General features: G+C 42.6%; 1 protein-coding gene across 1 annotated transcript; it reads left to right on the top strand.

Annotated features, from left to right (window-relative positions):
- Positions 1-465: 465 nt before the first annotated feature.
- Positions 466-16,580, top strand: LOC110521110 (prepronociceptin-like). Its single transcript, XM_036976316.1, has 3 exons — positions 466-584; positions 10,744-10,989; positions 13,046-16,580. The coding sequence occupies exons 2-3, from the start codon at positions 10,843-10,845 to the stop codon at positions 13,700-13,702; spliced, it is 804 nt and encodes a 267-aa protein (XP_036832211.1). The 5' UTR covers positions 466-584; positions 10,744-10,842; the 3' UTR covers positions 13,703-16,580.
- The last annotated feature ends 816 nt before the right edge of the window (positions 16,581-17,396 follow it).

The following is a 17,396-nucleotide window of genomic DNA, read 5'->3' as shown; positions in this document are numbered from 1 at the left end:
GGGTTTGATAGTGGTTTGATAGTGGGTTTGATAGTGTGTTTGATAGTGGGTTTGATAGTGGGTTTGATAGTGGGTTTGATAGTGGGTTTGATAGTGGTTTGATAGTGGTTTGATAGTGGGTTTGATAGTGGGTTTGATAGTGGGTTTGATAGTGGGTTTGATAGTGGTTTGATATGAAAGCAATAGAAATACAGTCTGTAGATGCAGTTTAGCGTAGATGGTGGATATATACAATTTGTTTGTTTGTTCTTAGAGCACTAGAGATAAAAGTGATGTAGGCCAAGCCTCATATAGTACATCAGTGTTGATCACAGAATTAATGTATGGTATCTCCATTGTGTGCGTAACAGGGTACACCCCACGTCACTCTCTCCCTCCCCTCGGCTACGTGAATGGTGAGGTGAGGGGAAGGGGGAGCGGTGGGGGTATGTGCTAGGGGAACGGGTGTGTCACTATAAGAAGCCAGAGAGGGGAGCATGCAGACAGTTGGTTCAGAGAAACTCTTCGAAGCCTAAGGACAACACCTTACCGCTACTGCCACTCTGCATCCACAAGAGACTAAGATTCAAAAGCCACAAATACAGGTACGAGAGAGATTCGTTTGATTTCCGTGTGTGTGTGTGTGTGTGTCTGTGTGTGCATGCATTGGATAAGATTATATTTATATTTTGGGAGGGGGTGGAAGAAAAACATCTAATGAGAGAAATTGACACACCGTTTGTGTAGTCATGGGTTTAATCCTTAATTATGCCTACGGGTAATATCATTGGACAGAATGCTTATTACATTGTTTAGCCAATCATCATCATGTACTTTTCTCTATATTGTTTCAAAGGGTTCTGTTCCTTTCATTCACACTGGATTTTCTATCTTTCCTGATATATTTTATACCAGCATTTCTTAAACCTGGTCCTGGAAGACCCAAAGGGGTTCACCTTTTAGTTTTTACCCTAGCACTACACACCTGATTCCACTAATCAACTCATCATCAAATCTCTGATCAGTGGAACCACGTCAGTGTAACACTAGAGCAAAAACTACCATGTGGACAACGTTGTGTCCCCAGGACCTGTTTTACAGGATATACATTCCACCTTGAATAACACTTGTATTTCCATTACTCCATTTTGCTTTTCCCGTGTTTCATTGCGTTGTTATCACCGTGCTGTGTCCCCTGGCCCGTGACACCGTCGTCATTACCACCGCGCTGAGTATGTTCCATTCCCATAGCATCATAGCAACTGTCCACCTGTTTCTCTGGCTCACCAATTAATTAACAGAGGAATAAAAACCTCATCGAGAGTCACAACACCCAGCCTTTCTGCTGACTTAGTAGTTGTCCTTCGTTTCAGTAGTTATCGGCCAGCTTACTCATGCTTTCACGAGGAACCTCTTTTGATGTCTTGTGTGTGTGTGTAATTTGTCCAATCAATGATGTCGGCGTGCAGAATTGATTCATGCCATAACATCAGGTACATGGTATCTTTAATTAGTGACTACTTGCAATGTTATTACCGGATTTATCATCATAAATTACTAACAGGAAGATACATTAATTAATTATGTTCTAATCTATAAGTAGTGCTTGTAGTGTACAAAGCCCAATGGACCATGTACCTTTATGTATTGTTTTAAGTGTACAAGTGTACCCTACGTCATGTACCTTTATGTATTGTTTTAAGTGTACAAGTGTACCCTACGTCATGTAGTTTTATGTATTGTTTTAAGTGTACAAGTGTACCCTACATCATGTAGTTTTATGCCTACGTGCTTCAGAGGGGGGTTTATTAAGCTCTAACAGAGGGGTTTATTAAGGTAGCCAGCTCTAACAGGATGGTTTATTAAGGTAGCTAGCTCTAACAGGATGGTTTATTAAGGTAGCTAGCTCCAACAGGATGGTTTATTTATTAAGGTAGCAGAGGGATATAGCTTAAGGTAACTAGCTCTAATAGGATGGTTTATTAAGGTAGCCAGCTCTAACAGAGGGGTTTATTAAGGTAGCTAGCTCTAACAGGATGGTTTATTAAGGTAGCCAGCTCTAACAGGATGGTTTATTAAGGTAGCTAGCTCTAACAGAGGGGTTTATTAAGGTAGCTAGCTCTAACAGGATGGTTTATTAAGGTAGCTAGCTCTAACAGGATGGTTTATTAAGGTAGCTAGCTCTAACAGGATGGTTTATTAAGGTAGCTAGCTCTAACAGGATGGTTTATTAAGGTAGCTAGCTCTAACAGGATGGTTTATTAAGGTAGCTAGCTCTAACAGGATGGTTTATTAAGGTAACTAGCTCTAACAGGATGGTTTATTAAGGTAGCTAGCTCTAACAGGATGGTTTATTAAGGTAGCTAGCTCTAACAGAGGGGTTTATTAAGGTAGCTAGCTCTAACAGGATGGTTTATTAAGGTAGCTAGCTCTAACAGAGGGGTTTATTAAGGTAGCTAGCTCTAACAGAGGGGTTTATTAAGGTAGCTAGCTCTAACAGAGGGGTTTATTAAGGTAGCTAGCTCTAACAGAGGGGTTTATTAAGGTAACTAGCTCTAACAGGATGGTTTATTAAGGTAGCTAGCTCTAACAGAGGGGTTTATTAAGGTAGCCAGCTCTAACAGGATGGTTTATTAAGGTAGCTAGCTCTAACAGGATGGTTTATTAAGGTAGCTAGCTCTAACAGGATGGTTTATTAAGGTAGCTAGCTCTAACAGAGGGGTTTATTAAGGTAGCTAGCTCTAACAGAGGGGTTTATTAAGGTAGCTAGCTCTAACAAGATGGTTTATATATATTTTTTATTTAACCTTTATTTAACTAGGCAAGTCAGTTAAGAACAAATTCTTATTTACAATGATGGCCTAGGAACAGTGGGTTAACTGGGGCAGTAGGTTAACAGGGGCAGAAAGACACATTTTTACCTTGTCAGCTCGGGGATTCGATCTAGCAACCTTTCGGTTACTAGCCCAACGCTCTAACTACTTGCCGCCCCAAAGGTAGCCAGGTCTAACAGGGTGGTTAATTAAGGTAGCTAGCTCTAACAGGATAGTTTATTAAGGTAGCTAGCTCTAAGCTCTCAGTCATGGCCAAGCTAGTAGGCCTTTCCATTGTTTTATATTTTTCCATTAGTGTTTGACAGTGCTTTTCATTTGTGTTATTTTCCTTCTACTTCCTCTTTGTCCTTTAGCACCCAATTACACCAGACAGAATACCCCAACATTATAATCCGAATACCTTGCATTCATAATCCATACAAGCTGTAGCCTGGGGTTTTATTTTTAATTTTTTTGATAGGTGGAAAGAGATAAAAAACAAAAACGTTAGGCTATGATTATTGTTGTTTTTCTCCGAAATAAAAGCATAATCAGTACGATCCTGAATATGATTAGAAAATAAGTATTGTGGAGCTGAAGGTCTGCCCTAAAGCTGCTCCATCTGTTCTCCATCATAATAACCCTAGGAGATTGCAGTGTCATACTGCCATAATATAAACAGTCTGCTCAATTAAACTAACACGACGATGCTGGAAACGGATGGAATCAGTGGGTGTCTATCATGTTGTCACAGGCTTCGAATATAATAGAATTACTTCATATTATCCACACAAATGCTATTTTATTAAGCGAAACCTCGTCCCCAGGCTGGCGCAAGAGGATTGCGCAAAGCATTACAAATGTATTTCAAATTCTGTAGGATAGAAGTGGCAAAACCCCTGAATCGACCGAGACCTAGACACAGTGCTACTTTCAACAGACCTAGAGACAGTGCTAATTTCAACAGACCTAGAGACAGTGCTAATTTCAACAGACCTAGAGACAGTGCTACTTTCAACAGACCTAGAGACAGTGCTAATTTCAACAGACCTAGAGACAGTGCTACTTTCAACAGACCTAGAGACAGTGCTAATTTCAACAGACATAGAGACAGTGCTAATTTCAACAGACATAGAGACAGTGCTAATTTCAACAGACCTAGAGACAGTGCTAATTTCAACAGACATAGAGACAGTGCTAATTTCAACAGACATAGAGACAGTGCTACTTTCAACAGACCTAGAGACAGTGCTAATTTCAACAGACCTAGAGACAGTGCTAATTTCAACAGACCTAGAGACAGTGCTAATTTCAACAGACATAGAGACAGTGCTAATTTCAACAGACATAGAGACAGTGCTAATTTCAACAGACATAGTAGACACAGTGCTAATTTCAACAGACATAGAGACAGTGCTAATTTCAACAGACCTAGAGACAGTGCTAATTTCAACAGACATAGAGACAGTGCTAATTTCAACAGACATAGAGACAGTGCTACTTTCAACAGACCTAGAGACAGTGCTAATTTCAACAGACATAGAGACAGTGCTAATTTCAAAAGACCTAGACACAGTGCTAATTTCAACAGACATAGAGACAGTGCTAATTTCAACAGACATAGAGACAGTGCTAATTTCAACAGACAGAGACAGTGCTAATTTCAACAGACCTAGAGACAGTGCTAATTTCAACAGACCTAGAGACAGTGCTAATTTCAACATCAGAGGTACTCATGATGAAACTACTTCTAAAGGCAAGAGCACATTGGGCACAGATGTCAGTTCAACGTCTAGGTTTGATTTACATTTGGTTGAGTTGTCAACTAACGTGAATTCAATGTGAAATCAACAACAACAACAAAACATCTTTACTTTGATGACTTTTTTTTGTAAATCCAATCAGTATTCCACATTGATTCAACATCATCACATTGCATTTGTTGTTGTTGTTGTTGTTGAAATGATGTGGAAACAACGTTGATTGAACCAGTTTTTTTTTGGCCCAGTGGGACCTGAACAAGTGTCACTGAACTGAACACTCCTCTCATAGTTATTTCCTTACACAGACATCGGTTTAACTCTCTTCCTCCAGACAGCACATTTACATAATCTATTTACATTTTATTAATTTGACAGAAGCTTTTATCCTGAGAGACTTATCAGTGGGCAAAAAAAAAAAAAAGGTTGATGTCACCTTTTAATCCATTTTGACAATTGGGTTATAATCAGTACCTGCACAATCTCATGTCTTCCTTCACCTTGGCATTAATCCCTGTACATCCTGTACATACTATACCTATCCCGTATCCCCAGCCTCTGCTGTTTGACAGTGATTCAACCTTCTCCTGTGTGATACCACAGGTGTGTGGATCCATACTGCAGGATTAGGATCTATACAGGATTGTTGCAGACCTGGGTTCAAACGCTATTTGAAATCTTTCAGATAACCTTGAGAGTTTGCTTTAGTCTGCGTGGAGTTCTAAGCGGGCAGTGTTTGCAGTTTTGCGACATTTATATTGGTTTATTGCACCAGAAATCCGTAATCACTCCCAGCTAAAGTATTTGAAATGATTTCAAATAGTACTTGAGCCCAGGTCTGGAGACAGGAGTGCGCTGCTGTTTACCAGCGGCTGGTATAATCAGGTAGTCCTACCCTGGGAGGATTAGCACATTGTCTCTGGCTCAGATATAGATCAGTCATTTCACATTTCCTCCTCCAGACTGCTTAACAGAGATTCTGACAGACTATCGCGCTCACTCAGCGGAGCTCTTCTACATCGTATTGTCAAATATGTTGAAGCCCATTCAGAAAAGTGATGTTGACACACCTGGTTGTAAATCCAAGTGAAGTGAGCTGAGTAATTGAACAAAAGGGCTCTGAGAAATTATGTATATAAACCCTTTAAACATTTCAAATAGAAAATTACAAGTGTTTAAGTATTTTTTTGTTATTGTAATATAGTGGGTACAGTAACATTAGAACTTTAAAACAAAATTATACTTTAATTTTAAGGAAAATGTTTTGATATATTTCTTTAGTAAAAATGGTATGTTTAGCTCACATAATATAATGTAAAAGTATGTATTAAGGTTGTCTGTAATAGAATAAACATGTCAGAAAACAAATGTAGACGTGAATAAGGGGTGTGGGAGGGAGGTGTGATGGCTTTCAAACAGCGCCCCCTGTCAGTCGTCTAATGTATATATAAATCATTGGTTCTGAGGCACTACAACTTCACATCTACTAGTTAGTATAGACATTGGAATTTACACTCTGAGAAATGTCTTTATTGTTTTGAAACTTCTGTATGTGTAATGTTTACTGTTCATTTTTATTGTTTATTTCACTTTATATATTCACTTTATACATTATCTACCTCACTTGCTTTGGCAATGTTAACACGTTTCCCATGCCAATAAAGCCCTTGAATTGAATTGAAAAGAAAGGGATCCGAAATTTTTGGGGGGGCTGTCCCCATAGGAGAACCATTTTTAGTTCCAGGTAGAACCCTTTTAGGTTCCGGGTAGAACCCTCTGTGGAAAGGTTTCTACATGGAACCCAAAAGGGTTCTACCTGGAACCATAATGGGTTCTTCAAAGGGTTCTCCTATATGGGAACAGTGGAAGAACCATTTTGGGTTCTTTTTTTTCTAAGAGTGTAGTCATTTCTTGAAGAACCGTCCTCTCCCCTGTCTTGTCCTCGGAAACACTGTCTGCTCTTTATATCTCGTTAGATATTCATGTCATTTCAAACAAGTGAAAAAGTTCTTATCAAACAGAATATCATGAAAAAAAACTCTCCATCAAGTCACTTCTCAAAAACGTATCAAAAAACATTAATGATGTGTGAAGATTTAATAGGTATGAGAGAGAATTTTAATGATTTCAAAATAATTTTCTCCTCGAAAATCACCTTACCTTAGTCTGACATAGAATAGCCCTTTTCAATATTCACTCTGCACGTCTTTATGAACGCTGGAAAGACACATGTGACATCATATATATGACATCTCAATGCCTTATTATCCTCATGATCATATAATGGCACCAAAACAGGAGTAAAGTACCAGGGCCTTATGTTGGTATCTAATACAGGAGTAAAGTACCAGGGCCTTATGTTGGTATCTAATACAGGAGTAAAGTACCAGGGCCTTATGTTGGTGTCTAATACAGGAGTAAAGTACCAGGGCCTTATGTTGGTATCTAATACAGGAGTAAAGTACCAGGGCCTTATGTTGGTGTCTAATACAGGAGTAAAGTACCAGGGCCTTATGTTGGTATCTAATACAGGAGTAAAGTACCAGGGCCTTATGTTGGTATCTAATACAGGAGTAAAGTACCAGGGCCTTATGTTGGTATCTAATACAGGAGTAAAGTACCAGGGCCTTATGTTGGTGTCTAATACAGGAGTAAAGTACCAGGGCCTTATGTTGGTGTCTAATACAGGAGTAAAGTACCAGGGCCTTATGTTGGTATCTAATACAGGAGTAAAGTACCAGGGCCTTATGTTGGTATCTAATACAGGAGTAAAGTACCAGGGCCTTATGTTGGTGTCTAATACAGGAGTAAAGTACCAGGGCCTTATGTTGGTGTCTAATACAGGAGTAATGTACCAGGGCCTTATGTTGGTATTTAATAAAGGAGTAAAGTACCAGGGCCTTATGTTGGTATCTAATACAGGAGTAAAGTACCAGGGCCTTATGTTGGAATCTAATACAGGAGTAAAGTACCAGGGCCTTATGTTGGTATCTAATACAGGAGTAAAGTACCAGGGCCTTATGTTGGTATCTAATACAGGAGTAAAGTACCAGGGCCTTATGTTGGTATCTAATACAGGAGTAAAGTACCAGGGCCTTATGTTGGTGTCTAATACAGGAGTACAGTACCAGGGCCTTATGTTGGTATCTAATACAGGAGTAAAGTACCAGGGCCTTATGTTGGTGTCTAATACAGGAGTAAAGTACCAGGGCCTTATGTTGGTATCTAATACAGGAGTAAAGTACCAGGGCCTTATGTTGGAATCTAATACAGGAGTAAAGTACCAGGGCCTTATGTTGGTATCTAATACAGGAGTAAAGTACCAGGGCCTTATGTTGGTATCCAATACAGGAGTAAAGTACCAGGGCCTTATGTTGGAATCTAATACAGGAGTAAAGTACCAGGGCCTTATGTTGGTGTCTAATACAGGAGTAAAGTACCAGGGCCTTATGTTGGTATCTAATACAGGAGTATAGTACCAGGGCCTTATGTTGGTGTCTAATACAGGAGTAAAGTACCAGGGCCTTATGTTGGTGTCTAAATCAGGAGTAAAGTACCAGGGCCTTATGTTGGTGTCTAATACAGGAGTAAAGTACCAGGGCCTTATGTTGGTATCTAATACAGGAGTATAGTACCAGGGCCTTATGTTGGTGTCTAATACAGGAGTAAAGTACCAGGGCCTTATGTTGGTGTCTAATACAGGAGTAAAGTACCAGGGCCTTATGTTGGTGTCTAATACAGGAGTAAAGTACCAGGGCCTTATGTTGGTATCTAATACAGGAGTAAAGTACCAGGGCCTTATGTTGGTATCTAATACAGGAGTACAGTACCAGGGCCTTATGTTGGTGTCTAAATCAGGAGTAAAGTACCAGGGCCTTATGTTGGTGTCTAAATCAGGAGTAAAGTACCAGGGCCTTATGTTGGTGTCTAAATCAGGAGTAAAGTACCAGGGCCTTATGTTGGAATCTAATACAGGAGTAAAGTACCAGGGCCTTATGTTGGTATCTAATACAGGAGTATAGTACCAGGGCCTTATGTTGGTATCTAATACAGGAGTAAAGTACCAGGGCCTTATGTTGGTATCTAATACAGGAGTAAAGTACCAGGGCCTTATGTTGGTATTTAATACAGGAGTATAGTACCAGGGCCTTATGTTGGTATCTAATACAGGAGTAAAGTACCAGGGCCTTATGTTGGTATCTAATACAGGAGTATAGTACCAGGGCCTTATGTTGGTGTCTAATACAGGAGTAAAGTACCAGGGCCTTATGTTGGTATTTAATACAGGAGTAAAGTACCAGGGCCTTATGTTGGTATCCAATACAGGAGTAAAGTACCAGGGCCTTATGTTGGAATCTAATACAGGAGTAAAGTACCAGGGCCTTATGTTGGTGTCTAATACAGGAGTAAAGTACCAGGGCCTTATGTTGGTATCTAATACAGGAGTATAGTACCAGGGCCTTATGTTGGTGTCTAATACAGGAGTAAAGTACCAGGGCCTTATGTTGGTGTCTAAATCAGGAGTAAAGTACCAGGGCCTTATGTTGGTGTCTAATACAGGAGTAAAGTACCAGGGCCTTATGTTGGTATCTAATACAGGAGTATAGTACCAGGGCCTTATGTTGGTGTCTAATACAGGAGTAAAGTACCAGGGCCTTATGTTGGTGTCTAATACAGGAGTAAAGTACCAGGGCCTTATGTTGGTGTCTAATACAGGAGTAAAGTACCAGGGCCTTATGTTGGTATCTAATACAGGAGTAAAGTACCAGGGCCTTATGTTGGTATCTAATACAGGAGTACAGTACCAGGGCCTTATGTTGGTGTCTAAATCAGGAGTAAAGTACCAGGGCCTTATGTTGGTGTCTAAATCAGGAGTAAAGTACCAGGGCCTTATGTTGGTGTCTAAATCAGGAGTAAAGTACCAGGGCCTTATGTTGGAATCTAATACAGGAGTAAAGTACCAGGGCCTTATGTTGGTATCTAATACAGGAGTATAGTACCAGGGCCTTATGTTGGTATCTAATACAGGAGTAAAGTACCAGGGCCTTATGTTGGTATCTAATACAGGAGTAAAGTACCAGGGCCTTATGTTGGTATTTAATACAGGAGTATAGTACCAGGGCCTTATGTTGGTATCTAATACAGGAGTAAAGTACCAGGGCCTTATGTTGGTATCTAATACAGGAGTATAGTACCAGGGCCTTATGTTGGTGTCTAATACAGGAGTAAAGTACCAGGGCCTTATGTTGGTATTTAATACAGGAGTAAAGTACCAGGGCCTTATGTTGGTATCTAATACAGGAGTAAAGTACCAGGGCCTTATGTTGGTATCTAATACAGGAGTAAAGTACCAGGGCCTTATGTTGGTGTCTAATACAGGAGTAAAGTACCAGGGCCTTATGTTGGTGTCTAATACAGGAGTAAAGTACCAGGGCCTTATGTTGGTATTTAATACAGGAGTACAGTACCAGGGCCTTATGTTGGTGTCTAATACAGGAGTAAAGTACCAGGGCCTTATGTTGGTATTTAATACAGGAGTATAGTACCAGGGCCTTATGTTGGTATTTAATACAGGAGTAAAGTACCAGGGCCTTATGTTGGTATTTAATACAGGAATACAGTACCAGGGCCTTGTGTTGGTGTCTAATACAGGAGTATAGTACCAGGGCCTTATGTTGGTATTTAATACAGGAATACACGGTGGCAATGTGAGTCAGAAGCGCAAAACTTTGTTGGTTGGTCGGATCGTGAGCGAGCGGCAGCGCCGTTCCGTTCCTTCTTCGCGTTCCCCCCACTCTCTTTTTTTTTCTCCCGTTTCCTCGCTCTCATTCATTTCCTCCCTATTAAAACCACCAGGCAGCTAATGCACAGTACAATTACTGAGGCTGATAATGAACTTCCCTTTGTGACTCTTTAATGAACGTATTGCGCTGTGTATGAAACAAGCTACTCTTGCATCGCTGTCGGGCCGACTGAGAACTCTTTCTTCATCGACTTTACAGAAACAGACCCTCAAGGTCTATCTATCCTGTCTGGAAAAGTGGACACACCTGACCAATTGAACTTTTCTCAGTTGTATTATGCTGTTGTTGTTGTTGTTATTGTTGGTGTTGTTGTTGTTGTGCCCCTGCTCACCCCTTTGAAATGAGCGACTAACCTCCTCTTTCCTCACCTCTGTGTCTTCTCACCAGGCCGTGCCCTACTCTACACACCCTACACTTCCGGGCCTCCACCCTCTTCCCGTCCCTGTTGCCCGTCCGTCCCGCCCCTCCCTCCCTCTGTAGTGAGTCATGAAGTGGTCCCTGTGGAGCCTACTGCTGCTGGTGGTGCGTCTGTGTTCCCCAGGACGAAGTGACTGCCAGGGTGACTGCCTGGCCTGTGGTCTCCTACTACCCCTACCCAACCCCCAGACCCAGCAGCAAACATTCAACACACTGGTGAGTGACTGTGTGTGTGTATGTATGTCCTGCATGCAGAATGGGGATGATGGTTGTATGGATAATGGTTGTATGGAGGATGGTTGTATGGTTGTATGGATGATGGTTGTATGGATGATGGATGTGTGGATGATGGATGATGGTTGTATGGATGATGGTTGTATGGATGATAGATGATGGTTGTATGGATGATGGATGATGGTTGTATGGATGACGGTTGTATGGATGATGGTTGTATGGATGACGGTTGTATGGATGACGGTTGTATGGATGATGGATGATGGTTGTATGGATGATGGTTGTATGGATGATAGATGATGGTTGTATGGATGACGGTTGTATGGTTGTATGGATGATGGATGATGGTTGTATGGATGACGGTTGTCTGGATGACGGTTGTATGGATGACGGTTGTATGGATGATGGATGATGGATGATAGATGATGGTTGTATGGATGATAGATGATGGTTGTATGGATGATGGATGATGGTTGTATGGATGACGGTTGTATGGATGTGCGGATGATAGATGATGGTTGTATGGATGAAAGTTGTAGTGTGATCATCATTGTTTATTTGGAAGAAAAACGTTCTCCCTAAAAGTTTAACGACACAGCGTTTACAAGTTAGAACAGTAATTGAGTATTCTGCCATTAAGGTGACTCATGGGATGTAGCAGTGCTAATGTAGAAAATCATTCTAATGATGCTTCTGACTGAGGCAGCTTAACGAAGCAAATAGCACACCTGGGTTTAAACACTATTAGACATTTTTTTTGTTCAGTGTTTGCTCTAGCTTGCCTGGAGTGCCAGATGGGGTGATGAGTTTTTCAGTACTGGGACTATTCTATTGGTTCCATTAAGCCAGTCAAGCTTAATCAAGCCCAGCTCAAGTATTTGAAATGGTTTCAAATACTCTTTGAACCCAAGTAGTTCTGAGACATAGCAGTGCTGATAATGATTCTGTGGGCTGGTGCAGCTGGGTGATAGAGCTCTGTGGTAATATAGCAGCTAATTGGCTGTTGCAGCTGGGTGATAGAGCTCTGTGGTAATAGGGCAGCTAATTGGCTGTTGCAGCTGGGTGATAGAACTCTGTGGTAATATAGCAGCTAATTGATTGGTGCAGCTGGGGATAGAGCTCTGTGGTAATATAGCAGCTAATTGATTGGTGCAGCTGGGGATAGAGCTCTGTGGTAATATAGCAGCTAATTGGCTGTTGCAGCTGGGTGATAGAACTCTGTGGTAATATAGCAGCTAATTGGCTGTTGCAGCTGGGTGATAGAGCTCTGTGGTAATATAGCAGCTAATTGATTGGTGCAGCTGGGGATAGAGCTCTGTGGTAATATAGCAGCTAATTGATTGGTGCAGCTGGGGATAGAGCTCTGTGGTAATATAGCAGCTAATTGGCTGTTGCAGCTGGGTGATAGAGCTCTGTGGTAATATAGCAGCTAATTGGCTGTTGCAGCTGGGTGATAGAGCTCTGTGGTAATATAGCAGCTAATTGGCTGTTGCAGCTGGGTGATAGAGCTCTGTGGTGCTCTGTATTAGCTGTTTATGAGGGTGATGCAGACAGAGATTGATGATTGACACATTGTATCAGGAACTTCTAGATGGAAAGATTGTGGTTTTATTGGTAAATAGATTCCCCACCACTCACTGAGAGATTGTGAGGCCATTACATGGTCTGCATTCACACACACACACACACACACACACAAATTGCTGCAAAGATCTGACGTGAGGAGAATCTCCCGGTGAGCCCATTTCCATTTGAGACGGATAAATCATTTCCGCCAATAGCTACCCATTCTCTTTGATGTGAGCCGCATTTCATACAACTCTCTTCAATTCATCTCCAATCCGAAGGGGAATTAGTCAACAGGATTTACTGTTTACTTCATCAAAACTGACAATTACAGCTATCATGGGCCTGTCAGGTTTGTGCATGAGTCTCAAATGACTCCCTTTAACCCAAACAAACGTACAGGGCTACTTGACGCAGAGGACATATAGTCTAGACTCTACTAACACCTCTCCCTGTCCTTCTCTGTCCACAGGTGTGTCTGTTGGAGTGTGAGGGTCACGTCTCCACTGCCCTCACCTGGGAGCTGTGTCAGCGAGCCATCCTACCGCACTATCTCCTCCAACCAGATGGCGGTGCTGTGTCTAGGAGAGCAGCAGAGGAGCTGAACCTGGGCCCTGTACACCTGGAGTCTGATGGACAACTCCTCTACTCTGCAGCCATGGAGCACTACCAGCAGGACAGAGAAGACCAGGAAGACAGGGCCCTGGAGCAACGTGATGCCCAGTACGACTCCTCCCCACTGGGCTCGACCGAGGAGGAAGACTCCCTGGCTCTGGAAAACAGGGAGGAGAAGAAGGAGGAAGAGGACAGGAGGAGGAGCAGTCAGGGGGAGGGAGGAGATGAGGAGGAGGAAGCCACGGTCCAGCTGACCAAGCGTTTCGGGGGCTTCCTGAAAGGTCACCACGGTTATAGGAAGTTTATTGGTGGGCCGGTGGGGCGGCCACTGCAGAAACGCCTAGGAGGGTTCATCGGGATCAGGAAGTCGGCCAGGAAGTGGAACAACCAGAAGAGGGTGAGCCAGCTCCTCCGGCAGTACCTGGGGATGACCAGCAGCAGCATCCCTGGCCGCGGTGTTGGTCGGTTCAATAACCCAGGCCAGGGATTCAGGAGGCTACCCAGCCGGCTGTAGCCTCCCCTTCCCTCCACAACCCCCTGGGAGAGCAGAATTCTCTTCTCCCCTTCCCTCCACAACCCCCTGGGGGAGCAGAATTATCTTCTCCCCTTCCCTCCACAACCCCCTGGGGGAGCAGAATTATCTTCTCCCCTTCCCTCCACAACCCCCTGGGGGAGCAGAATTCTCTTCTCCCCGTGCCTCCACAACCCCCTGGGGGAGCAGAATTCTCTTCTCCCCTTCCCTCCACAACTCCCTGGGGGAGAAGAATTCTCTCCTCCCCGTGCCTCCACAACCCCCTGGGGGAGCAGAATTCTCTTCTCCGCGTGCCTCCACAACCCCCTGGGGGAGCAGAATTCTCTTCTCCCCGTGCAACCACAACCCCCTGGGGGAGCAGAATTCTCTTCTCCCCGTGCCTCCACCCTCCCAAGAACCTCCATAGAAATGATAATAACTTTAGTTTACCGTTTGTCTACTATTATTTTAGTGTTCTGTTCCTATAGTTACCAACTATGTCTACGGGGACCGTGAACTCCCTCGTACCTCATCAGCCTAATGAAGAAGAGTAACGATATGGTCATTCTGAAACACATTCGGTGTTGTGAAGAGAAAGTAAGGAACGTTTCCTTCCAACCAATCAATGTTTCTCCCCCTCTACCGCCCCAGTTAATGAACTGCATCCTGAAAAAATAAAAGTACAATGTAATATTGTGTGTCAGTATCGTAAAATCCAGACGACATAGATATAATACCAACCCATGTTAGGATGATGGATGGATGTTTATGATCTATGTATGCACTTTAACTTTTTATTTATTTAAAGCTTGAGCGAGTGAGGGGTTGCATTTGTTATTTGCACTGTTCACGGTCTCTGGGTCATTAAAGAACTGGTGATCTGCATCTTCTCTATTCTGAGAATATACTGTATGTCACTGGGCAGAGAACAGTCGTCACTATCTGGCCAAGTTGCAAAGTTGGAAGCCCCTGCCTATTCTACAATTTCTCTTCTTAAAATCAGATTTTAAACCTAACCCTAACCTTAATCCTAAACTTAGCCTTTACCTCCAACCTTAGGCTTGCCCACCTCATTTTTTATTTCCACCAAAAAGCGCCTTTTAGTTTTTCATAAATGTTTACTATATAGCCAACTTAGATTTTGCAGCTTGGGCATATAGTGGCAACCGCAGATTGGATCAGCTACCAGACAGTAGATATTAGGGTAACACTGCCAACTGGTGTTGTGTTGGTAGAGTAGAATCAGCATACTAGAGAGTAGGGTTACACTGCCCCTGGTGTTGGTAGAGTAGATCAGCATCCCAGACAGTAGGGTAACACTGCCCCCTGGTGTTATGTTAGTAGAGTAGAATCAGCATCCCAGACAGTAGGGTAACACTGCCCCCTGGTGTTATGTTAGTAGAGTAGAATCAGCATCCCAGACAGTAGGGTACCACTGCCACCTGGTGTTGGTAGAGTAGATCAGCATCCCAGACAGTAGGGTAACACTGCCCCCTGGTGTTGGTAGAGTAGATCAGCATCCCAGACAGTAGGGTAACACTGCCCCCTGGTGTTGGTAGAGTAGATCAGCATCCCAGACAGTAGGGTAACAATGCCCCCTGGTGTTGTGTTGGTAGAGTAGATCAGCATACCAGACAGTAGGGTAACACTGCCCCCTGGTGTTGGTAGAGTAGATCAGCATCCCAGACAGTAGGGTTACACTGCCCCCTGGTGTTGGTAGAGTAGAATCAGCATCCCAGACAGTAGGGTAACAATGCCCCCTGGTGTTGGTAGAGTAGATCAGCATCCCAGACAGTAGGGTAACACTGCCCCCTGGTGTTGTGTTGGTAGAGTAGAATCAGTATCCCAGACAGTAGGGTAACACTGCCCCCTGGTGTTGGTAGAGTAGAATCAGTATCCCAGACAGTAGGGTAACACTGCCCCCTGGTGTTGGTAGAGTAGATCAGCATCCCACACAGTAGGGTAACACTGCCCCCTGGTGTTGGTAGAGTAGATCAGTATCCCAGACAGTAGGGTAACACTGCCCCCTGGTGTTGGTAGAGTAGAATCAGTATCCCAGACAGTAGGGTAACACTGCCCCCTGGTGTTGGTAGAGTAGATCAGCATCCCAGACAGTAGAGTAACACTGCCCCCTGGTGTTAGTAGAGTATAATCAGCATCCCAGACAGTAGGGTAACACTGCCCCCTGGTGTTGGTAGAGTAGATCATGTCCTGTATTTGTTTTCTAGGATACATACCAAACTGAATTTACCTGATTTTAACAAAAAAAAAGGCAAGATGAGAGATATGTGCATGTTATCTTCTTGCTACTGTATGAAACACAGTTTGTCTGCTTGTCTGAAAATACTCAATAACACAACACTATGTTATGGTTTTAGGTTAGAATTTCACCTGTTAGAGGTTGATATTGTTTTGCCATACCTCTAGGCAGTATTTATCCAGTGGGGTATGTTAAAGAGTGTGTGTTTGTGAGTACACGTCTCTCGTTCATACACAAAGAACTTTGGGAAAACAGTGTCCATTTCTAACGTGTATTATTGTTTAAAAGTCTTTAAGAAACCTGTATAGAGAAAAATATAATAAATGAATTTGCTATTTCTCTTGTGGATTGTCGTTACAGAAAATTGTCAGTTCCCGATATTCTCAGTGGTTATTTCTGTTGATACATTATTTGAATGTGTTAATAACATTAGACAATATGTTTTTTGTTGTTTCATTAGAAGGCTAATACAAATTTAGTTGTCTAATTGCCTGATCCCTTGGTAGTGGTCCAATAGTAGAATTGGGTTCAATTCCAATTCAAATCAATCAATACAGAAAGTGTTTTGAATAAAAATTCTAAACTTGACAAACTTTTGAAATAATTTGCTTCTCCTCTTCCATTTATTGAGAAATCATTGAGAACAAACACCATTTCAGTTTAAATTGCTGAATTGACTGCCCAATTCAAAATGACCCCAATACTGTCCAGAAGCTTATACAGACAGAACCATAACAATGCTTACCAAGATGGGGAAGAGTAAAATACTGTTATGGAAGGAACTGACTCGATTAAAAACCACAACGAGTCAAACCAAATGTAGCTTATTTATCATTATCCTCGTAAAAATACATTGCCATAAAATGTGGCAAAACATAACATAAACCTCTGTCTACCTCTCAGGCGGGACAGAAAGACAATCATTTAAAAAGAGACACAAACACAAAATAGTCCAAAGGAAGAACTCATAGATAGCACACCATGTAGAAGTAACAGGTTTCCACTACCTCCGTAGAGACCACAGGGAAGAATGAAATGTTAAAAAAGAAGAGAAAAAACATACAGTGGAAGGTGAGGAGAAATGCTCTCAGTGGAAGGGGAGGAGAAATGCTCTCAGTGGAAGGGGAGGAGAAATGCTCTCAGTGGAAGGTGAGGAGAAATGCTCTCAGTGGAAGGGGAGGAGAAATGCTCTCAGTGGAAGGGGAGGAGAAATGCTCTCAGTGGAAGGGGAGGAGAAATGCTCTCAGTGGAAGGGGAGGAGAAATGCTCTCAGTGGAAGGGGAGGAGAAATGCTCTCAGTGGAAGGTGAGGAGAAATGCTCTCAGTGGAAGGTGAGGAGAAATGCTCTCAGTGGAAGGGGAGGAGAAATGCTCTCAGTGGAAGGTGAGGAGAAATGCTCTCAGTGGAAGGTGAGGAGAAATGCTCTCAGTGGAAGGT

The sequence above is a fragment of the Oncorhynchus mykiss genome, chromosome 4, assembly GCF_013265735.2.
Source record: "Oncorhynchus mykiss isolate Arlee chromosome 4, USDA_OmykA_1.1, whole genome shotgun sequence".
In the NCBI taxonomy this organism is placed as follows: domain Eukaryota; kingdom Metazoa; phylum Chordata; class Actinopteri; order Salmoniformes; family Salmonidae; genus Oncorhynchus; species Oncorhynchus mykiss.
This window is presented reverse-complemented; position numbering and strand designations above follow the sequence as displayed.